This window comes from Equus przewalskii, chromosome 7 (assembly GCF_037783145.1).
Source record: "Equus przewalskii isolate Varuska chromosome 7, EquPr2, whole genome shotgun sequence".
Classification (NCBI taxonomy): Eukaryota; Metazoa; Chordata; class Mammalia; order Perissodactyla; family Equidae; genus Equus; species Equus przewalskii.
Genome location: NC_091837.1, coordinates 41,817,254 through 41,842,834, shown reverse-complemented (window position 1 = coordinate 41,842,834; position 25,581 = coordinate 41,817,254). Strand labels below are relative to the sequence as shown.

Here is a 25,581-nt window from a genome sequence, read left to right as displayed (position 1 = left end):
AGTACTCATACCTCTGACATGCAGTATACCGTGTAATACATCCTTTATTCAGTGATGAAAACTCAAGTCCTCCTAATCCTGGAACAGTATCCTATAATACAACTCCTGATTCAGTTCCTAAAGAAAATGACTCAGAATTCCCCAGATTTTAATTTTTAACCTATTACGGATTACTAACTAGTAACACACTTAATTGTAGGTTACTAAGATTTTGCCCTGAGAAACTGAAATCAGGAAATTTTAGCATTTACTGAGGAGTCTCAGTAAGAAAAGTCTGGATGCCATATATGGTGATGTAGCAAAGTCTGGAATTCCGTAATTTAATTTTCATTTAGTCATTCATTAATTGAACACTAATTCAACAAGTATTTGTTTCTGTGCAAGGATCAATGTTTCAAACACAAGACAGGTGGCATGTTCACATGTCATTCTAAATGCTACTGTCTACACTGTCAGGCAGTGGTAGGATGAGGGCTTGTTTGGGTATCTGGGATTGTTCAGTCATATATAAGGTATCTGAAAAGTCAGGAACCACAGGATAAACTTATACTTGAAGTAGAATGTGAGCTATATTTTTAAATAAGTTCTAAGTGTTTCCGTTCAGGTGAAATGTTTCTAAATTTAAAGAGGTCTAACTATTAATCTAAAAAAAGTACAACAAATAAATTACTTTCCTTATGTTTCTAGACATTTTGGACACACTCTAGTATAATTAAGTTTTTCAGATAAACAACTAGACTCATTGCTTTACATTATGAAGTAAATGCATTATGAGGTAAATTTGAAAATGCATTTGGAGGTCAAAGAAAAACATTTTGAGGATATTATTTGAAAATGTAATTAACATATTGTTTAAAAATAAGTTTATCCTAAGGTTTCTTGACTTTAAAAATACTCTATATAATAAAATGGTTCCAGATTTCATTATTTCTCTGGTACATTTTTCTGAACCCTCAGGGTATGAAACTCTAAGTTGGGCTAAAACTTGGCCCACACTAGATAAGAGGATTTTCTTTAAGTTTTCTACATTATACTTATAAATCAGAATATATCTTCTTTTTTCTCTTAACATTATATGATTACCTCATGCATAGTTTCAGGATTACTATGACCCACTACTAGATACTCTTCTGTAATAAGCTTTTATTTAGAAATCTATCTCAAAATGAAACTTTTACATTTATTAATATAAATTTTCAAAATTATCATGATTCAAATTTTTAATTCTGATTCTTGAAATCACTTGTGTGGTATTATTCATTAACTTATCTAGAATGCCTTCTATACCATCACTCAAATTATTGATAATACAAGAAAGTAATTAATTCACTAAAAATTGACTTCACATATGCTAGACACACTACAAAGTTTAAGCATAATTTTTCAGTTGGGTTGTATTCTTTAAATGCTTATTTCTTGTTTTCAGAATTGGTGTTTAAATGCGCTATGCCAGCAATGTGTTATCCTCTTAAAATTACCTGAAAATTGTATTATCCATTCTACATGAAATTTCACTGGAAATTTACCTTTTTCAGGGCATACTTTGGGTCTTCAGGAAGAACCATTATTATTCTGCCATCAGGATATTCAGCCAGAATTCTTTCTTTTTTCCAGCCCTAGACAGGAAAAAAAAGAATGAATTTTAAAAATTCATCATATTCATCTACAGGAAGAAAAATACATCAATGTGTCTAAAAATTGCAAACATAGAAAAATATATGCTCATTAACAAATAAGACATGATAAATTAGCTATTTTGTTATGCATACAATAGGTACAACGCAAGCTAATTTCTCTCTACTACTCATTCAGAGATCTAATACCACAAGAGTATTTCTAATTTATCATTCCCATTTTAAATTAATGTTGAAAATCACAGACCAAAAGCAAGCCCCTTAAAGTCAGTGATTCCCAGAACATAAAGGATAACTCTCCCAGTTTCTTGATAAAGGAATTAAACTCTTAAATTTCTTTAGAACATGGTTACCTCCACAAACAAACACTCATGGTTTTATGTCTGGCATGCCAAAGACCTCCAGGAGGTTTTAAATGAACTGATTTGCATGCAGTAGCCCAATATGTAAGGAATAGTTTTTATTCTTATTGATCACAACTATCAAAGTCACAAGAAGGAGACTATAAAAATATAACTACCTTCTAAGAATCTAATAGGGAAGGAGAGGCTACGTTGTGTGTATCTGAAGTTAAACATACTCAAAAAAAGAGAGGTAATAAACTCTTCTTCAGATCCACACTCGTGGTGATTAATGAGCAGAACCTGCATGAAAAAAAAAACAAAACAAAAGCCACTTAAATCTAGTAAGATGGGACTGAACCAGAGGTTAAAACTAGGAGCTTTGAAGTTAAAAATAAGTACAGAAGGAATGAGTTTAACTGGTTGTTCCATTTGTCTTACCCACCAACTTTACATAAAAAGGCCTTTTAAGAATATATACTTCTATTAGAGAAAATTATCACCTTGGTTCTGAGATCTGTCTTTTAAGAATATGACAGCTCAATGAAACCAAAAAAGGGCAACTATATGCATTTTTTAATACTATGGCAAGTCTGAAAGGAGGATTTTCTTAATCCAGAATGGGTTTTTGGGGAGAAGGGTAGGATCTTAGTTGGGGACAATACATCTAGTAACAAGCTTGGTATGTGTAACAATTTGGATTAAAGTATGTAAAATAAGAATTTGTTTAAAAAATAGAGCACCCAAAGGTAAAGTAAAATTCAGGTGATTATAATTACAACAGGTAAAGGGTTCTCAAGATTTGGAAAGAAGAATGCAACAGAAACAATAGTCACAGAAGTCATTTTTTTCAAATTAGAAACGAAATCTGAATCGCATCCAGATCTGAATGTAGGTAAACAATTTTTAAAATGCATAAAAGATATTACTTCTTTAAAAACAAATTTATATGTTCTCTGGGGAAAAGTTTTTAAAATAAATCTATTTTTCATAAAATGAAAATGGAGATTTCATTTTAAAAACTAAACTACAAATTCAGTGAAGAACTAGAAATTTAAGTAACCTCAACTTATGAGAAAATTCTACTTCCTGAACTATCTAAAGATAATTTGATAAGCTATTTTCCTATTGTCTTCAAAAACAATAATGCTGGTCTAATGTCACCATATTGCACTACAGGCCCTAGAAAAATTATTTTGCTTTACTGACTTTTTTAGTACAAAACTTTCTCTTACAACTTGAGAACTGCATGTTCATGCAGAAAATTTTATCACAATTGGATCTGACATAATTTTGTTTTAAATATGATTCTGTTTTTTCATGTACATATAAGAAGAAGGAATTGCAAAGGGCAGACACATTATTGCTTGAGTTTCTAATATTTATGAAAACAGCATATTTTAGTGAAAACTGTTGAAGAGTTCTGGAGTAAAAGTTCAGGGTTTAAATCCCTATTCTTTGTAGTTACTAGCTATATGGCCTTAAGCAAATCACTGGAAGTCTCATTCTGTTTCCTGATCTGGGCTATGCACAGAATGGCTGTCCTCACCTCCAACACTTAGTAGTTAAGAGGGCTGTATTTAAAATGATTCCTCACACAGAGTAGCTACTCAGTAACTCTTAGTAACTTCTCTCCTACCTTCCAATTGGTATCCAACTAAGATCAACGCACTTCTCTAAGAAAACACAAGTCAATTAATAAAGTCCCCAAAGTTAAATACAACAACAAATTCAAATCCTGGAGAAAGCAAAGATGAAAGAACCAAGTTGGCTAACACCTGTCAAAAAACATACTAGACATTTATATGCCTCAACTGCAGTTAACTCTTTCCTGGAGTCAATAACCACAAGATCCTCCTGACTTTACAGAATTTAGAGGAGATCAAGTCTGTCGGCTGCTTGAAATTGAGGCATAGGTGGAGGTAACAGGGAAAAGTGCATGCAACTTACAGGGATAACCAAATAGCCATAGCTTTTTTGTAAAGATACAAATTCCAATGCAGTGCATTTACACTTCTCACTTTAGCTCTAACATGTTACACATATCCCTCTACTAGCAAGCAGTGTTTTCCAAACCCCAGATTTTCTTAATTTACCCATCCAGCTGCCGAAAAGCAGAGAGCTTTATATTCCTAACAGTGATGAGTCTAAAGAATGGAAGGGATTTCTCCTCTTTTTCCATTTAAAAGAAACAACTGAGGGGCTGGCCCCGTGGCCGAGTGGTTAAGTTCGCGCGCTCCGCTGCAGGTGGCCCAGTGTTTCGTTGGTTCGAATCCTGGGCGCGGACATGGCACTGCTCATCAGACCACGCTGAGGCAGCGTCCCACATGCCACAACTAGAAGGACCCACAACAAAGAATATACAACTATGTACCGGGGGGCTTTGGGGAGAAAAATAGAAAAAATAAAATCTTTAAAAATAAATAAATAAATAAATAAATAAAAAATAAAAGAAACAACTGAAAACAAAATACACCAGGGGGTAGATACACTGAAGTATACAACTGTCAAAATTCATCAACCAAACATTTAAAATCTGTACATTTGTCTGTGAATTACATGCCAAATTTTAAAAGTTCATGATAATCACTTTCATAAAAGATGAATGAAAATATCCATGAAAGAATACCCTGAAAACAAAAAAGCCAACAAACCAGCTTTAAAAAAAAATTATCAACAAATATTGCAAGAAAAAAGGCATAGAGAATCTTTAGATTAAAAGAGATGTACATATGAGACATACCAACCAATGTAGTATGTGGACCCTACTTCAAACTATCAAAAATTATGAGATATTCAGGGACTTTTGAAACCTGAGGGAAGATCTGATAGTAAGGAATTAGTTTTTTTAAAGGTGTGTTTATTATATTCTTTAATTTTTATGGTTAAAAAAAGGGTAATCTTTTCATCTTTTAGAAATATATATTTTAAAATAGCTACTAAAATGGTAATGTGATACCTAGGGTTCACTTAAAAATAATGGGGGGGGCCAGCCCGGTGGTCACACATTCCGCTTCTCGGTGGCTCGGGGTTCACCGGTTCGGATCCCAGGTGCAGACACGGCACTACTTGGCAAAAGCCATGCTGTGGTAGGCATCCTACGTAGAAAGTAGAGGAAGATGGGCATGGATGTTAGCTCAGGGTCAGTCTTCCTCAGCAAAAAAGAGGAGGATTAGCAGTAGTTAGCTCAGGGCTAATCTTCCTCAAAAACAAAAAAAGAGAGATAAAAATAATGGGAAGGTTGGATGAAAGAAGACTGTCCATGAATTGTTAATTGTTGAAGCTGGATGATGAGTACATGGGGATTCATTAGAGTGCGTGTGTGTGGGGGGGGGGGGTGTATGTTGTATTAAACTCTTTATTTTGGAAAATTCAAATCACTTGTTGTCAAAACTGCACCTATGGCCCAAGACTTGCTCAAGTACCACTCATTTAGAAGTTAAAAATAAATGCCAATGAATCTCGTCAGCAGAGCAGTTAGACCTGAGGTAGGGAAAAGGAGTGAATGCAGTGGGGATACAGGGGTCTTCTGAGATGCTAGTAATGGGTGTTCACTTTGTGAAAAGACACCATTAAGCTATGCACTCATTATTTGTGTACTTTTACTTACGTGTTGTATTTCAATAAAAATTTTACTTAAAAATAATTACTAAAGGAATTTAAAAAACAGACATTTTAGTTCAAGAGCAAGCCTAACAGTTATTATGTCGAAATAAATATATTTTAACCAGTATCTCTTTTTAAAACCTTAAGTCTTCAGAAATGAAGGCAAATTAAAATTAGCTCATTTAGGGGACAGCCTGGTGGCACAGCGGTTAAGTGCGCACGTTGCGCTTTGGCAGCCCAGGGTTCGTGGGTTCAGATTCCGGGTGCGGACATGTCACTGCTTGGCAAGCCATGCTGTGGTAGGCGTCCCACATATAAAGCAGAGGAAGATGGGCACGGATGTTAGCTTAGGGCCAGTCTTCCTCAAAAAAAAAAGAAAGAAAGGAAAAAGAAAAAGGAAAAAAAAACAAAAAAAAAACAAATTAGCTCATTCAAAATTCAGTCACATGCTTTCTGACAGTACCCAAGGCAGAAAGCAAAAAGCTGCAGAAAACCTACATAAGAAAAAAATTATAGACTCTTCAAATATATAAAGATAGTGTGTTGAAATGGATTTTAAAGGTAAATATTTATGAATATTTTAAAAGTCAGCAAGGATATAACACCAAAATATAAACAGAAGTTATCTGAGTGATGAAAATTTTTTTCCTTTCGGCTTATCTATATTCTCTATTTTTCCTATTTAATAAAATGGTATAATGAAAACATTAATATACATAACTACCCCCAAGCAGCTGGTATTAAATGCATGTTTGGACATTTCTTTGCAAAAATAATCTAGTGTTAACAATACTGATAAAGATGTGTTTCTAGTTAGTGTGGCCTTTACTGAACTTTCAAATGTTAAAAAAGTCAGTTAATTAGATGGAAAAATTCAATCAATTCAAGAAATATGTGCTGACCACCTACCACGTGTGCACACCACTGATCTAGGCAGTATAGTATAATGGTAAAGAGGACTTTAAAAATCAGAAAGACCTAGATTCAAATCCAGACTCTGCTACTTATTAGCTGTGTTGCCCTGGGCCAATTACTTAACCTCTCTAAACCTTGGTTTCCTCACTTATAAAATAGATATAAAAACAACTACAACACAAAACTATTGAGAAGCTGAGAAAACACTATAAAATATTAAGCACAGTGCCTAGCACAATAATATGCACCCATAAATAACAGCTCCTATCATTATCATTATGGTAACTAAGCATTTTCTTGTAGGTTTTATAATCTTCGATACCTTCCATTCTTTATGGGGTCAGTCAGAACCTGGCCCTCCACCTACATCTTGAAGCTTCCTCTCCTGAACACGTGACACAGTCACAGGCCATAATGAAACACTTAAAATTTCCCACCTCTGCACATTCTGTTCCCCTGGCCTAATCCGCCTTTGCTCACCTCCTGAGCACAAGGAACTTCTCCTCGTCCTTTCTGACTCTTCTCAGGTGATAACCTCACTTTTCCTACCTTTGTCAGATATCCCTGCTCTATGTTCAGACAGTATCCTATATATATTACTACTCTAGCATTTTCCGTATGATTTTAATATGTTTACTTATCTGTCCTTTGCACTGAACTGTGATCTTACATGAAGGGAAGAATTTATCTTTTTAATAATAATTTTTTTAAAACCCTGTAGTCACGGAACATAGTAAGGAGTTAACAAATGTTTGAATCAGAAATAAATGAGCCTACAAGAAAATTACCCCATGACATTTTTTTTCATTTTCCACAGATTAAAAAAAAGACTGAAGTAAAAACGTTGGATAACTTGCTATGGTTATAGAACTAGTAAGTGGCTCATTAGAAAACCACATTTTTCTAGTTTAAGCTCATATTCTTTTCTATTATGCCACACTGACCTCAAGAATCTTAAAATCTAATAGGAGAAATAAATAGTACTCAAATGTCTGTAATAAATGGTTCGATCCATATACCTCTACACTTGAAGTTTTCCTCGATTCAAACTAAGCTTTTTCTATATGTCAATGTTTCTGAATCCAGAATTAGTCTTACAATCAATGTGTATATTTAATGTATTTCTTAATTCTCAAAAAAGCAATTATCAAATTGAAGTGGGTACCTCCAAGAGAAGGCAAAATAATATAAGCAAAGTATTACAATGGTTTTAAGAAAAGGAGAGAGAAAATTCTTACTGGGATTAAAGAGGAGTTTCACAGAAAGTTTCACAGAAGAGATGGCATTGCCCCTGGGCTTAAAGGGTACTGATGAGAATGAGAATGCACTCCTGGTAGTGGAATGCTATGAACTAAAAACCAGAGGCAGAAAATTATGAGCCATGCACAAGACAATTCTGGATCAATTTTGCTTAGAAGAGAATTTACAAGGAAATTCCAAGAAATACATTTAAAAGGGCAGACAAGAACCATAATGCAGAGGGCCATGAATGCCTGGATGAAACAGGGAGAAATCAAGGAAGGTTTTAGACAAGCAAATTTCATGACTATAGTTGAACATAACAAAGATGAATTTGGCAGCTGTATTTAAGCCAGAAAGACAAGGGCAAAAGAATGATGTCATAACATGGGTTTTAATTTCCAATTATACATAATAATATTCTAAAATGGGTCAAGCGCTAGTCAAAACCTTGTATTGTTAAAAATTCAAAAGAGCACTTTTAGGTTCCTGAACCCAATTCCAACATGTGTGTGGGGAGGGGGTGTCGGCTTCCCACAAAGCACCAAGCAACTGTTGGACACCAGCTGGGTGTCTGAGAATTCGACTCAATTCTGACACTATCTACTAGACCATAGGGCTGGATTCCACAGGTTAAAGGTTCAGTCCTATAAGGTTGCCCTCCACTTCAGACACTAATCCCAAACCCAAGCTGTTACCTGTACTTCTGACTGGCTATAAATCAGAGGTTCCCACCACCTCTTCCTCAGGTTTGATTAATTTGCTAGAGCAGCTCACAGAACTCAGGAAAACCTTTTACTTGCTAGTTTACCAATTTATTATAAAAGGATACAACTCAGGACCAGAGAGATGGAAGAGATGCATAGGGCAAGGTATGAGGAGAGGGCCCGGGGCTTCCATGCCCTCTCTAGGTGCACCAGGTGTACCACTCTCCCTGTACCCCAACATGTTCAACAACCTAGAAGCTCTCCAAACCTCGTCCTTTTGCATTTTTATGGAGGCTTCCTCCCATAGCTTGATTAAATCATTGGCCATTCATGATTGAACGCCATCTCCAGCCCCTCTGCCCTCTCCCCTCCCTGGGGGTCAGAGGGTGGGGACCCAAAGTTCCAACCCTCTAATCTACATGGGGGGCTCCACTGGCAGCCAGGTCCCAGCCCTAAGTGAGTACCAAAAGACCTCATTAACATAACAAAAGACACCTTTGTTGCTCTCTCACTTCAGAAATTCCAAGGGTTTTAGGAGCTGTAAACCAGGAAACATGGAGGAAAATCAAATATATCTAAGAAATCTGAATGACCAAATATATATATATATATATATATTTTTATAAATCACAATATTGCAAACACCAAAGATTATCTGAGAGGACTTTAGTTTAAAAGTGAATGGGGTCAATTTATTTCTATGTACTAAATTATACTGTACACATAATATATTTTGTTGAAATTCAAATAAAAGAGTAAAAACCTAGTCTATTACTCAAGGACCCTAGAGTCAACTCCATTACTCACTTACTGGCTATACGTCTTTAGGCAAAACACAAATCCTTTTTTCTGTCTGTTTCCTCATTTATAAATTAACTGTAACTACTTCGTGATTTGCTAAAAGAATTAAGGAGTTTAATAGAGGTAAAATGCTTACTTAGATCAGTCCCTGGTACACAGGAAGCACTCAACATTTATTATTTTATTATTATTTCTCCTAGATGTAAAATTATTAAATTAATTTGTATCAATTTATTTACTCCCAAAAAATTTCCTCAGGAAATTTAGAAACTATGAAAAGGGGCCAGCCCTGTGGCCAAGAGGTTAAGTTTGCACCCTCTGCTTCGGCAGCCCAGGGTTTCACCGGTTCAGATCCAGGGCATGGACCTAGCACTGCTCATCAGGCCATGCTGAGGCAGCGACCCACATAGAAGAGCCAGAAGGACCTACAACTAGAATATACAAATATGTACTGGGGGGCTTTGGGGAGAAGAAGAAAAAAAAAAGGAAGAAGATGTGCAACAGATGTTAGATCAGGCGCCAATCTTTAAAAAAATAAAATAATAAAAATAAAAAACTATGAAAATATCATGTAGGGGCCGGCCCAGTGATGCAGCAGTTAAGTTTGCATGTTCCGCTTCAGCGGCCCAGGGTTTGCCAGTTCAGATCCCGGGTGCGGACATGGCACCGCTTGGCACGCCATGCTGTGGTAGGCATCCCACATATAAAGTAGAGGAAGACGGGCACAGTTGTTAGCTCAGGGCCAGTCTTCCTCAGCAAAAAGAGGAGGATTGACAGCAGATGTTAGCTCAGGACTAATCTTCCTCAAAAAAGAAAAAAGAAAATATCATCTATGTTGATTCAGTTCAGTTAACAAGGCATGAATGATATAATCAATCAGTCTAAGCATAATTAAGCACAATGCTACCTAAAGTTAACCTTCAAATCTGTTAGAAATACTATCATTAGAGTATTTCCAGATCATAGCATTCCATTTGGATGACTTAACTAAAAGTAAACCAACTTGTTCAAAACTAATTTTTCACAGTTTGAAACAAAGTATTCAGAAAAACAAAAGTCCCATGGCATAGTGTTTTTTCACTCAGTAAGTAAGTGAATCAGGAATCAAAGAATATAAACAGGAATTTAAATCTTACTTTAGGAAAATCTGGCTCATCTCTAAAGGCACTTTACCGACTTCTCATCTTTTAGGTATGCTATGATAGCAAGATCTCCTCCAGTATACTTTTTGGTTCTCTGCAATATTTAAACTGAATGAACAGAAGCTAGAACCCCTAGAAATTTCTAATTCCTCCAGTAAAACTACTTGTTTCAGTAAAACCTGTATCCTAAGACCAATTCTCTTTGATTCAGGACAATGAAGCTACAGGGATCTGGAGTTTTAGAATAACTAGGCTCTCAAGGGCTACGACAAGACATAATATATAGACCATAAGTTCCAAAAAGACTAAGACATCATTTGACACATCACTATATCCCAAGCTCATAGCACAGTAAATTAAGTATCCGATAAGTATTTATTTTTGAAAGGCTGGACTGTGCTCGAAGGACTAAAGCCTCTGTTTACGAAACCAAAAACTTAGCCTCTCTGTGCCTTAGTTTTGCAACCTATAATCGAGAAATGAAAATCACTTCACTGGGTTAAGGTGAATTAAATAAGTTAACACTTATGGAATACTTATAACACTTACTTTCATCTGATAGAAACTGGAAAGTAGAGGGGGGAAGAATGCAAGCATAGAGGAGTCAAACGTCATTTATAAATACTAAAATTAAAGGCAACCAATAGAACTAAATATACAAATATAACTAATGAAAACTGAGAGAAGAAAAGATTTTACACAGACATTTATATATAGCTTGAATACATATAAGCTATACATACAAAGCTTGATTTATTTAGTTATGTTGGAAACACTGAAACAGACAAAAGTGCTTAACCACTGGAGAATGGGACTAGAAAATAGGGTAGGGGAAAAGAGGCCTTTACTTTTCATTTTATACTTTACAATACTGGTTAAATTTTCATTTCCAGGTATACACACTGTTTTTATAAATTTTTTTAAAAGATGAGTTGAAGAATAGAAAACTTGAAGGTCACTCTTTATCTAAAGTAAAATCTTTTCAAGGAAAAGAATGTGAAAAGAAAATTTTCTCCACGACAGAGGTTTGAGGAACAAATGCCTTAAAAGAACATGTTAAAAGACAAGTATTTAAATACTCTTTTTGACAGGTAATACAATAAGATATAATAAAATTTTTTCAATAATCCTTTTCATAATTAAAGATCATATGATACAGAAATGGAATTTAAAAATTACTTTGCAAGGAATTCAATGATTTAGAGAGCAACATCTATTTTTCAACAGTTATTTTCCAGCCCTTAAATATCCTGACATGTATTTTTTTAAATGATAGTTTTCACCATTCCCTGAGAAAAATCTAAATCCTAAGAAATAGGTTTTCCTGAGAGGTATTTAACGTGTTCAGAAAGTAGAACATTTTCACAGGTAAAATGGTAGAATCTTAAAATTATTGGAAGCTTCATAGCTTCTGATTAAGAAAAACAAAATTCTACAACAAAGGGAAGTGATGAAATCTCATCCTTATTAAAGTAACCCAATTTATCATTCAGGAAAAAGTCTAGAACTCAGTTTGTGCTATTAGATATTTTAACATATGGCAGTAACTTTCTTAAATGATGCCCACCCAATCAACTGACTAGATTAACCAATGCTCACTTTTCCCTGGCTAACAGAAACTGATGCTGGAGCACACTGAATGACTCACAACCAGCAAACTACTTGGGTATTCCACAACTGAGTGACATGATTACCAAGAATCATTTATCTGTTCCTAAACTTGTTTATGCCAATTTATTTATTATTTTAGCTATAAAATGCAAACAAATATTATCTAAACTGACAAAATGAGAGTACAAAGATAGCTGTTTTAATGAAAACTAGGTAGAACATTCTGGAAACAAGCAAAATAAGCCAAGTCTCTTTTAAAAACCAGAAATGTAACAAGAATGATTCTGTACCCAGATTCTCAGATTGCTTTGCAATGTCTAAGTTCTTGCTCTATTTTTTTAGTTTTTTTTTTAAGTACATCATAGAGAATGGCTATGGGTGTGATTTATGAGAAAAAAAACAAAGCTAAACTAATTAGGGGATCCATACTCAAAGAAGCAGCCTCCTCACATCAATTACATTTATATGCTTCAAGTTACAATCAAATGTTTAAACTTTGTAATGACCACAGAGAAGACATTGTCCTTTACCTATCCTACAGTCATTCTTTCCGATTCTTTTTTTGCCTCATTTCGCTTGGGGTGGTAATATGTGTGTTCCCAACAATGAATTATGATTAGTCTAAGCCAATGTTTCTCAACAGGGCTGTTACTGACATTTTAGGCTAGACATTCTACCTTCTTTGGAACTGTCACCCGCATTGCAAAAAATTTAGCACCCTGGCCCCTGCCCATTAAATGTCAACAATATTCTCCACATATTTCCAAATGTTCCCTATTGGAAGTTATGTAACAAACATCTCATCCCCCTACCTTGAGAACCACTGGCATAAATTAATCATCATTATCTTATTTCTTTTTGCCCAATTCTTACTTTCCCCACTTAAGCAGCTAAGGGTGGCTACTAGGCCCAAGTTCTGGTGAGTGAGACAAAGGGAACTTTGCAAGAGCTTCTGAAAAAACACTGTCCTCCATTGATAAAAAGAAAAGGCCACTTGAAGGACCCTTTCTGAAAGAGTACCCACCCCAATCAACACTCCTGCTTTAAACCTGAACACAGTAGCTAGACCACAGCAGTCGACTTTAAGGACCATGAAGTTACAGCTGTGAAGCCAGAAAGTCAACAGACGAAGGAGAGGAGATAACTGAATGAAAAATAGCCAGCATTCATCACGACACTGTTGAACTGCTGGATGGAACAACCCTACGACTACATACCTTCCAAGATCTTCTTCAGAAAATATATATCCTTATGATTTAAGCCACTGTTGGTTGGGTATTCTGATATTAAGGGTCTACACTTGAGTCAACTTTTTTGATTAACTGACCTAATTCTCCCAATTGTGTAAGTTAAGAGAACTTCTACTATAACTACAACATCAAAATCTATTACTATAGGAAGAATATTTCTCCTAAGATATACTTGGGCCAGACATAATGAAGTCAAATGAGGAATTATGAGATTCTTTTCTCTCCTGTCATTCTCAAATACTAAGGAATCCTAAACACCTCTCTGTTAAGATTCATCAATTCAGTTAAGCACTTTTCAGCGTGTAGCAATAATTTCCCAGTATATAAGAAATATTTTATTCGATGTAAATCTCACCTCAAGGTCATTTGGGGCCTTAGTGAGCAAATCCACTGACCTCTTCAGTATTGCTCATGATTTTTAAAAACTCCTGCCCCAAACGCTATGCCACCCCTACACCACCCAAATATAAATGCAGCCTCCAAATCCATTACTGAAAAGTGTTCTCAAAATGTACATCTTCGAGAGTTCCACTCACAGTGAGGATAAAGACGGTCACAAAAGATCAGTGTTCTTGTTGTAGTAGGAAAACACCCAATAAACTAAAAAGCATATTTGCTTTAAAGGTATTGAAGAGTTGTGGACTGATTTCCAGAGACGAACCAGCCCTTCGTAGATGAGCAGAGACTAACAGCTATTTTTATCCCTAAGACACTGAACAAGTCTGAGAGCATGGGCAAAAATGTAGGACTGCCATAGGCAGAGAACAAGGAGAAGAGTCTCCTGCTTGGACAAGGAAAAACCAATCAAATTCTTAATGGCCATAAGGGAGCTCACATGGCAGCCTGAAATCTGGACGAGCTCCACAGAGCTAATTCTCCACCATTTCTCTTATACAGGATATCTGCCGAGTCGGGTTGGAAAGGATAGAGAGATTTGTGTCCAGTAAAGTTTAGATCCTCAATCTCTGCTGGACAGAGGCATCTATCCCAACCTCAAGACACTAAAAACCAAAACAGAGGGAAAACTGACTAAAATTTCAATCCAACCAATCCCTAATTAGATCGAAGAGATCAGCCCCTTACCATAGTTGCCTCAAGGAAGAAAGGGAAAGCTCTTGGAGGGAGAGCAGGGAGAATATTATCTACCCCAGTCTCTACTGTTCTTTTACACACCATGTCCAATGCCCAATAAAGACTCAACGAGACCAGATAGGAAGACTCAATAGCTTCAAGAGGTCAGTTCTTCCCAACTTGATCTATGGCAATCCCAATCAAAATCCTAGCAAGTTGTGCAATCCTAGCAAGTGGATATTGACAAAACTGTCTTAAGTTTACATGGAGACACAAAAGAGCCAAACTAGCCAACATAATATTGAAGGAGAAAAACAAAGTCAGAAGACTGACATTACCCAACATCAAGACTTACTATAAAGCTCCAGTAATCAAGACAGTGTGATACTGGTGAGAGAAGAAACAGATAGGTCAATGGAACAGAACAGAAAGCCCATAAATAGACCCCATAAATATAGTCAACTGATCTTTGATAAAGGAGCAACAGCAATACAATGGAGAAAAGACAGTCTTTTCAACAAATGGTGCTGGAACAACCAGAGATCTGTGTGCAAAAAAAATGGATCCATACACAGACCTTACACCCTTCATGAAAATTAACACAAATGGATCATAGGCCTAAACGCAAAATGAAAAACTATAAAACACTCCTAGAAGATAAAGGAGAAAAACCAGATGACCCTGGGTATGGCAATGACTTTTCAGATACAACATCAAAGCACAATTCATGAAAAAAAGAACTGATAAGCTGTACTTCATTAAAATTAAAAAACTTCTCGTCTTCCGGGCTGGCCCCATGGCCGAGTGGTTAAGTTCGCGCGCTCCGCTGCAGGCAGCCCAGTGTTTCGTTGGTTCGAATCCTGGGCGTGGACATGGCACTGCTCGTCGAGCCACGCTGAGGCGGCGTCCCACATGCCACAACTAGAAGGACCCACAACTAAAAACATACAACTATGTACCGCGGGGCTTTGGGGAGAAAAAGGAAAAAATAAAATAAATAAATAAATAAATAAAAACTTCTCGTCTGCAAAAAATAATGCTGAGGCCTCTGTTCACTTCTTTGGCCCATTTTTTAATCAGGTTGTTTGTTTTCTTATGGTTGAGTTTTAAGAATTCTTTGTATACAATCTTGGATAACAGCCCCTTATCAGATATGTCTTGTAAATATTTTCTCCCAGTCTGAAGCTTGTCTTCTCATGCTCTTGACAAAGAAGATATTCAGATAGCAAACAAGCATATGAAAAGATGCTCCATACCATGTCATCAGGGAAACACAAATTAAAACAACAATAAGATAGACTATACACCTATTAAAATGGCCAAAACCCAGAACACTGACAACACCAAATGCTAGCAAGGATGTGGACTAACAGGAAATCTCATTCACTGTTGGTAGGAATGAAAAATGGCACAGCCACTTGGGAAAAGAGTGTGGCAGTTTCTTACAAAACTAAACATACTCTTACCATACGATCTAGCAATCACACTCCTTGGTATTTACAAAAGGAGTTGAAAATGTGTGTCCACACAAAAACCTGCACATGAATGTGTCTACAGTAGCTTTATTCATAATTGCCAAAACTTAAAAGCAACCAAGTTGCTCGTCAGTAGGTGAATGGATAAATAAACTATGGCATATCCAGACAACAGAATATTATTCAGCACTAAAAAGAAATAAGCTATCAAGCCATGAAAAGATAAGGAGTAACTTTAAACGCATATTACTAAGTGAAAGAAGTCAATCTGAAAAGGCTGTATGACTCCACTATATGACACTCTGGAAAAAGCAAAACTATGGAAACAATAAAAAAGATCAGTGGTTGCCGGGGGTTAGCAGGGAGACAGGGATGAACAGGTGGAAAACAGAGGATTTTTTAGCGCAGTGAAACTATTCTGTTTAATAATGGTGAATACACATCACTATACATTTTTCAAAACCCATGGACTGTACAACACCAAGAGCGAACCCTAATATAAACTACAGACTTATGGTCATAATGATGTGTCAATGCAGCTTCATCAATTGTAACCAATGTACGACTCTGGTGCAGTAAGTTGAGCGTATATGAGGGCAAGGGATATAGGCGAACTCTCTGTACTTTCTGCTGAATTTTGCTATGAACCTAAAACTCCTCTAAAAAATGAAGTCTTTAAAAAAAACAAGCAACTTAATGAGACCAAAGACAGAAATAAGAAATTATGATCCAAGATCAAGAGGGAAAAAGTCAACAGAAACAGGCCCAGTGATGACCCAAATGTTTGAATTAGCAGAAAAGAACTTTAAAATTGCTATTATAAATATGTTAACGATTTTAAAGGACAAGATGGACAAACCATGTGAAAAGAAGCATTTCAGCAGAGAAACTCTCAAAGATGCATATCCTGTGACAGAAGAATCTGAAGCATATTTTCATATATAAAGGAAAAGATATTTTACAGAAAATTTTAAATACAAACTGAAGAAAAACCACTGGTATAAGATGATCTATAATAATCTTTTACACATCTTAGTAAGAAAGAGGGTTAAATTACTTTGATTATTTCTCTAAGTGACGAACAAACCACTTTAGCACTAGAAACAACCCCAGGGGCTAGCCCCATGGCCGAGTGGTTGACTTCACGCTCGCTTTTGGTGGTTCAGGGTTTCGCAGGTTCGGGTCCTGGGCATGGAGAAGGCACCACTCAACAGGCCATGCTGAGGTGGTGTCCCACAGAGCCCAGCCAGAAGGACCTACAACTAGAATATACAATTATGTACTGGGGGGGGCTCTGGGGAGAACAACAACAACAAAAAGACTGGCAGCAGATGTTAGCTCAGCTGCCAATCTTTAAAAGAAAGAAAGAAACAAACAAACAAACCCAAAATGGAGTCACTTATGTTAAAGCCAACCAAGACTTAATTACCTAACCTAACTGCAGTTGCAGTCTCTCCCAGCAGTGGAATTTTAAACCAATCAGTGTGGAATTTCCTGGTCAGCCCTGGTGAGGTAATCTGCCTGATAAGACCCCCTTACTTTCCCCTTAACGGAAGTAACCCTGCCTGAAACAATTCTTTCTTCTGTTTCCTAATAACTTTCTTGTCCCACCTAGTTTCTGTCTATAAAAACCTTCCATTTTGCACAACCCCTTGGAGCACCTTTCTCTATACTAGATTGGATGCTGTCCAATTCATGAATTGTTGAATAAAGCCAATTAGATCTTCAAATTTAACTGGCTGAAATTTTGTTTTTTTAACAGTACCTAAATTCAGTCAGGTATATAATTCTATATGCAAACCTAATTAATAAACCTCTAATTGCCACAATGAATTCTAATTTGGGCTGCTTTACATATTTCCAAGTACATTACTAATAATTTTATTTTGCCTAATATGTTTCAGGTCCCAAAGATATTTATACTATCAATTCCCAACAATTTAAAAATCAACATCTATCAGTATTACCAAAGCCTGGAGAAATCTTCACATTTCATCGCAGTCTTACACGAGATAACTGAGACTATTCACTCTTGTTCTGTGATTTCAGATCAAAATTTGTTCTTTAATTCAGTGTATAGGTAGAACCCCTACTGCTCATTGGCAGGTGTTCTTTAGCGTGATAAACAGACTATCAAGAGCTCTGCTTTGATAAAGTTTCTACTCTAGTGGAGGATACACACAACAAACTTTCAGAGTGCGATACATTAGCTAAGGAAAATAAAACTAACAGATAAAGTAGGGACGGGGGAGCTATTTTATACTGGGTGGTCATGGAGGGCATCTCTGAATGAAGAAAGCCAGTGCATGAAGATCCAAGAGAAAAACACTCCAGGAAAAGGTAAAGTAAGTACAAATAAACTAAGAGTGGAATGTGGTCTGAGTGGTTCAGGAACAGAAGAAAAAGCTATATGAAGGGGAAGTGCCAGAAGATGAGAGTTGATCTGAAACTAGAGTTCAAAGAAACTGGAGTTGATGCCAAAACGCCCTAGATTTTATCCTGTGTATGAAGAGAATTCAATGGAGAATTTTAAATAGAGAAAGGACATAATCTCAAGTTTTTAAAAGACTGCTATGGACATTGTGGAGAAGCACTATAGGGAAACAAAAATGGGAGCTGGGAGACCAGTTATGAATGCATCACACAAGTGGTCCAGGCAAAAAATGACAGCAGCTCTGTCCAGAGTGGTAGCAGTGGACACGACCAAAGTGGGAGAATTTGGAATCTATTTTGAAGGTGAAACTTACTAATGGATTGAGTATAAGGAATGCACGTAAAAGAAAGCTGAAGGATTATTCTGAAGTTTTTGGTTTGGGGGAAATGAGTAGATGGTGGTACCATTTCTAGAATAGGGAAAAGGAGAGAAAGAACAGATTGGAGAAGTTTTATCTGCCATTAGATATGTTACAGGTTCTCCCTCCTCAGAGTCTATGAACTTTTTTTTAAAAAAAGTAAAAATTTGTTGCATGTAACATTCATTCATAAGGCATTTTTCCTCCACTATATGGCTCCCCCCCATGCCAAAGCAAAATTACCCTCTGAATAAGTTCGGAAGCACTGCTCCCATCCTATATTTATATACTACAATACTGTAAGTCTTAAAGACACAATGAAGTAGAAAAATTAAAAATCAGGGTCAGGGAGCAGAGAAACAAAAACCTGGATGCTTAAGATTTAAAATTTTAGGTAATTTTTATGTAACAAATTCCTACCTGTTTCTAAAGACTATTTCCTAACACAGGGTATATTATAGCCTTACCTTTAAGCAGAGAAACTCAATGAAACTCAGACCAAATTCTCTAACCTGGTGCTGAGTCCCTCCTACAAATATACCTGCTCCCTATTACCCAGTGATGCCAGAGTACAGTTCTAAGGGTCAAAGGTACTTTGCTTCTGATAAGAAATTTTCACATATTGAGGTATATGGGGTAGCTATTCTGGTTTAAATCTGATTTGGCCTGAACTAAAGAAGCCTGACTTACTGCCTATCAAACATACATTGTACATCTGCTCTAATAATTAAAGAATGCATTAAACATTATCTCAACGTAAAAGAATGCACTCTTTGAAGATAAGGACACATACTTCCTTTTCTAGGGCACCAGTATCCATGATGCCAGTATTAGTACTCCTGAAGATAAGTTTCCTTTCCCAGACACAGGGGCATGTCGACTTGCTAATCTGCAACTGAGTATCTCTTTAAAACTTTGATGAATATGCATCCCGGGCCTGTTTGATGTACATTCTCTGTTCTAAAAAGGTATAAAACAGTACTGAAAACCATGCTTCTCCAGAACCCTTTCTTCCTTTGTGGAGACTTCCTTCCCAGGTTATGGTCCTCAGCTTGGCTCAAGTAAAATTCACCTCATTTCTCCTATCTATAGAATGGTTATTGGTTACTTTCATCGACACTTCAGATTCCTTTCCCATTCCCAAGACTTTAAAATCTCTATTCCTGTTCTACTATTTACTTCTCTTTAATAATACTCTGTTGCCTCTTTTTCCTAAGCATCTTCAAAAGGAATACAGAAAAAATAGACAAAAGTAAATTCATATGTATTCAAATTTCACATAAAGGTTAAGCATGGTTTCCTTGACTCAGCTTTCTGTAGCAGCACCGCCCAACAGAACTCCCTGTGACAATACAAATGTTATACATCTACATTAACACAGTTGCCTCAAGCAACATGTGACTACTGAGTACTGGCTGGCATCACTGAGGTTCAGCATTTTTAGTTTCATGTAGCTTAGTGTTACTGTACTAGACAGCGCAACTCTGTGGCCAATCAGGAATCCGCCAAATCTTTCTTTTCTTTTTTTTTTTCAAATCTTTCTTCGAAGTTTTTCTTGTCATCAATTTTTTCCCAATTTCCACCAATGTCATAGTAATTCAGCACTACACATATATCATACATGTAACTACTCTGTTCCTATATGCCACTGAAATATTATTTCTTTCCCTACACTCCACACCAAAATATTATTTCCACACTATTTAAACTTAACTGTATCATTCACGATGCTCAAAATTCTTCAACATCTAAAAGAACAGAGAGACTAAAGTCCAAACGGCATTCAAAACTGAAATATCACAAGCTGACTTGACATATTTTTTAGTCTTATTACCTAAAAAGTCTCTGATCCAGTAAAAAAGATCTCCTCATTATTCCCCACAAAGACGTTAAGCTTTTTTATGCTTTAGTTATACTATGCTATCAATCACAGGTCACCTCCATATGTCCACTTTCAAAAATCAAACCTTAACTCTTCCTCACTTGTGAAAACAAACCCCTCTTCTGATCACTGCTCTACCAAAGTAACTATCACTTCTAAATTGCAAAGCTAATTTGTAATTTAATCTAAATAGTTAATGGTGATTTGTTGCTTTAATAATTACTTAAATCTTTTATTGTTAACTTTTTGTTTCTTTCAGGCTTTGTTCCTAAACTTGAAGGCAAGGGCATATCATATACCCTGAGAGGAAGGACCTGCAAAGAGCATTCAGTCAGATGTTAATTCAAAGTAGATAAGGAAGGATAGAGGAAAAAAGGATTAAGTTAGGAGTTTCTCTGCAAAGTTCCCAAATATTATTCCTCTTCTGCATTACTAAAAGCTCAAAGTACAGCTAAGTTCTGGATAGGTTCGTGATTGGCAACATGGCTCAGTGCTCTAGGTGATTTTTCCTACTTTCTCTTCACACCTATAGGGAACAGTACCTTAGTTCACAAAGGGAAACTGAAGTGTTCCTAGGTCTAAACTAGAGTCTAGGCTTCCCCTAAAGCATTAACAGACTCCTTCCTAATAATGAGTCAGAAAAAATGCATTTCCTCAAAAGGCTGTCAATGAGGCAGACGGGGTACAACAAATGACTAGAGAAGGAGAGCACCATCAGTCTCTCCCCGACCCCAAAGCAAAGAGGATAAGGAAAAGAAAAAGAAAATACTTCAGTCAACCACAAATAGACCCTGTGAGCATCAATTTCCACTATATAATTTAAATATTAATCTTTTGAAAACAGGACTTTAGCCATTTTTGACTGTCACAGATTATTATCATGTCTAAGGGAAAATTTTTACCGTAAGGAAAAGCTGCTTATTTTCTACAGAATGCTTGATTAAAATTTAAAAAGTAAAACTCACTATTCTAGTTTATTCTATTTTTAAATAGTCTTTAAGTAGAACAAAACTTTATTTCCAGTCCTGAACATTGTCCATTTAAAATGAATTAAAGCCAGAGCACCAAATGACTTGTTTTCTATGTGTGTCTCTCCAAGAAACATACACAACAGATAAAACTGGCATTAAAAAAAAGTTAGATTTTTGTAGAGCACTTAAGAGTACTTAATACAAAGCACAATACTAGGTGCCCAATAAATGTTTAATGTCACAACCCAAAGTCCAGAGCTGTGATCACAGCAGAACATCTTTAATATAGGTATGTTTTTATCCTCTCTCCAAACGCTAAGAAAGAATACTACAAGGTTTTGGAGGAGTTTCTACCCTAGATTCTATATATATCTACATTTGAAAACAGCAAAAGATGAGACTATTGACCTTGATGTTAGCAAAGGATGGCCAACTGCTAAACTCAATTCCTTCTCTTAGGCTTATTTCAGACATAAATAAAAACCCATAGCTCTGTCCCATCAAGGGTGGGGTAGGGTGGGGGAGCTGGGGCAGGAATCAATCTTTCCTAAATTGCAACATTGCTTTAAAGTTTTGCAAGAGTCAGAATTTGTTTAGAAGGTGATGTCTCCACCTTGTTACATAAACCAACTTCCCTTGGTACTGTGGAAGAGCAGAATACATATTTCCTAATTGTTACTGTTTCTCTCAGAAACTAAGAACTTCCCTTAAGATAAAGAATTAAGCCTTTTAAACCTCATCTCCTTATAATTTTAGGAAACTGATCCCAAAAATCAAATGATGGAATCTGAGCAAAAACTCACTTAAACTAACATCTACCGGATTCATGTATATAAAATAACCTGAAATATTTCTGCCCCAAAAGTATTCTATAATTTAGCTACCTGATAGAACTACTTTTCTTCTCAAGTTGTAAGGATATTAATATAGTCAAATTGGAAAAGTACAAATTTCAAACGATAAATACAAAGCTATAGATATTTTATGTCCACACATCTTATATTTTATTTAGTTAAGTGGAAGGAGGGAGTGTGTGTGGAAAAGCCAGATGAAATAAGGAATATAAAGGATCATCACAGTAGGGAACCAAAAAAAGGCAACCCCAGCTATCTTGAGTAGAAGTAACTGGATAAATGAAATAAGGAATACAACACCTTCAATCAAAGGGAAGGATACCAATTTAACTGAAGCCAATAAAGATCTTTAAATAATCCAACATCTGATGCCTAGGTAAAAGCCTATATGAAATGAATTGGTGATCTCAGTTCAGATATCCTGGAGGTCTTATTAATGTGAGTGTACAGTACTGAAGGTAACATGTATAGAATAAAAATAGATTCCATTTCAGATATGGGTAAACAGTAATTACATTAAATTACTATTTTCACAAGATATCTGAAACGGCTCAGAATTATTTAAAATTTTGCTATTTGCAGAAACAAATATTAAATATATACTCATTGTCTCAAATGCACAGACGTTAAAAAATATATACTAAAACATATTTACTTTGTGGGATTTTTTTTTTTAGCATACTATAATTTCCCAGGTCTTAAGCTTCAAGAATCTTTCTTTTTTAATTTTATAAAGAAAACTCTCACGAAAGCAAAGAGAAAGTAAAGGAAATCCCAAAACCATCTATTTGGTATAATATACCTATCACTATCAATCCCCAAATAAAAAGTTGTGCCAAACTATATGAATATTGAACAGGCTTGTCAACAATTAATAATTATTAAAATCAAAGGAAATTTTAAAAATAGTCAAGTTGAATAGCATTACTTGTTAGAAAAGGAGAGATACAATAACTATTTTAAAAATATAACTTAAAAAATCCCACAACATGAACCAGTCAGAATAAATTAGCTGGTTTTTATGTTTGGCTTTGTTCTAAAATAAGCCAGTATATATACTACAAGGACTTTGTATATATTCATTTTCTAAAAACAAAAATTTTTCAATGACAAATTTGGCAATTCATCTCTTTAAGATCCTGACCTAAGTATCTGATTCTACATTTTAGAAGCCATGAATTCCACTTACCACATATTTTACAGCGCTTATAAACTGGTTGTGGAAGAGCAGATGCTGTGTTTCATCTTCTGGATTTGAAGCTGTGTAAAGCATGCCACAAACGTTACAGGAAACTGCTCCAAATCTTTTCTGTCCTGCATCCTATTTATAAAAAACAACAAAAGCGTTTTTTCCCTCTCAAAGAAGTAATTCCAAAATATCAGCCTCTAAAGCTATAATGTGAACATAAAGTGAGAAGGGTTTAATCTATAATAAATAACATTCAAGGTTGATCACCAAAACTAAGATGTTAATCACTGAAATCTGTGTGTAATTTTATTAAGCACTATTTCCGTTTTAGTAATCTGATCACTCGCTTCATAGCATTTAATAACGACTGAAAGGAACTGAGAAATATCTTTAACATTACAATCTTAGTCCTAAAGCCCCAAATAGCAAATATTCTATAAATGAAAACTAATACATATTTTATATCTATAATATTTATACTTCTAAAGTTTAGAGGAAATAGTGTTTTACATGCTTTTTTTAATGCCTTAAAAGTCTGTTCTCTTTAAATGGTTTTGTTCTAGTATAGATATTAAAAATATTTTGATGTCACTAAACTCTTGAGAAAAGATAAAGTTAATTTTTTCTATTATCTTTATATCAAATAAGTACAAAAGACTGGCTACAATCACCTATACTCCAGTAAATCATACTCGTGCTATAGAATAATATTGGTTTACAAAATATTTTCTATTCTTGTCCTTATTTCACAAGAAAACTACAGCAATATGATCTAACTTTAAGAATAATAAACTAAAAAAGCATAATCCCTTTACTCTTTCTGCTCTAAAACTGTGCAGTTTCAACTACTTACTGGAAAAAATAGGATCTAAGATAATAATATCTCTAGTGCCTTAGAATCAGAGTTAAACATAGCAAAGAGAAATCAAATGGTAAATAAAAGATTACATATAAAACTAAAGGGAAGTTCATTCTAAAAGTTTCAAAGTATTGACAAAATGTTACCTAAAATTTATTTCAGGGAGTTTAAAAAGTAATTTGTAATTGTGGCAAGATGCAACATAATATTTACCATCTTAACCATTTTTAAGTGTACAGTTCAGTAGTGTTAAGTACATTCACACTATTGCGCAACCAATCTCCAAAATTCTTTTCATTTTGCAAAACTGAAACTATATATCCATTAAACAACAGTTCCCTATTCCCCAATACATTCCCAGCTCCTGGAAATCACCATTCCATTTTCTGTCTCTATGAATTGGACCACTTAGGTATCTCACATAAGTGGAATCATACAATATTTGTCTTTTTGTAACTGGTTTATTTCACTTAGCATAATGTCATCAAGGGTCAACCATGTTGTAGCATGTGTCAGAATTTCCTTCCTTTTTTAAGGGTGAATAATATTCCATTGTATATATACACCACACTTTGTTTATCCATTCATCCATCAACAGACATTTTGGTTGCTTCCACATTTTAGCTATTGTGAATAATGAACATAGGTGTACAAATCTCTCTTCAAACAGAAAGCTTTCCTAGTAATGAGTAAACATTTCTGCCTCAGTTTCCTCATTGGTAAATGGGAAATAATAGTAGTACTATCTCATACTTTTTCTATAAGGCTTAACTTAGTTAATATGAATGGCGTACATGAGACAATGCATTCAAAAAGTATTAGCTACTGTCATGATCATTAACATCATCATCATCAATTCTTGATCAGCACAATCCAATAGAAATGTGATCCACAAGTCTAATTTTAAATTTTCTAGTACCATGTTAAAGAATGCACAAACAGGTGAGATTAACTTCAATAATGTATTTAACAAAACATATCCCAAATATTATAATTTCAACATGCATTAAATATAAAAAAAACTATTACTGACATACTTTGTATTCTTTGTTTGTACTAGTCTTTGAAATGCAGTATATATATTTACACTGACAGCATCTCTCAATTCTGACAACCTACATGTCAGGTGCCCAACAGCCAAGTGTGGCAACCATATTGGACACTGCAGTTCTGGACTCTATTAGTCAAATCCTGTTTCACTATCATACTGATTTGACAACAAAAATATCATTAAATTTAATG

General features: G+C 35.3%; 1 protein-coding gene across 18 annotated transcripts in view; it reads right to left on the bottom strand.

The window, feature by feature from the left end:
- ESCO1 (establishment of sister chromatid cohesion N-acetyltransferase 1) overlaps window positions 1-25,581 on the bottom strand; it is a 74,615-nt gene that overhangs the window by 14,559 nt on the left and 34,475 nt on the right. For 14 of the 18 annotated variants that reach the window (XM_070629726.1, XM_070629723.1, XM_070629724.1 and 11 more), the window contains 2 exons: window positions 23,481-23,612; window positions 1,527-1,616 (listed from right to left, as the gene is read on the bottom strand). In XM_070629726.1, the coding sequence (XP_070485827.1) occupies window positions 1,527-1,616; window positions 23,481-23,612 (222 nt within the window). Of the gene's footprint in view, window positions 1-1,526; window positions 1,617-2,154; window positions 2,279-23,480; window positions 23,613-25,581 lie in introns of all 18 variants that reach the window. The other 4 variants (XR_011542604.1, XR_011542606.1, XR_011542607.1 and 1 more) reach the window with 1 other exon arrangement.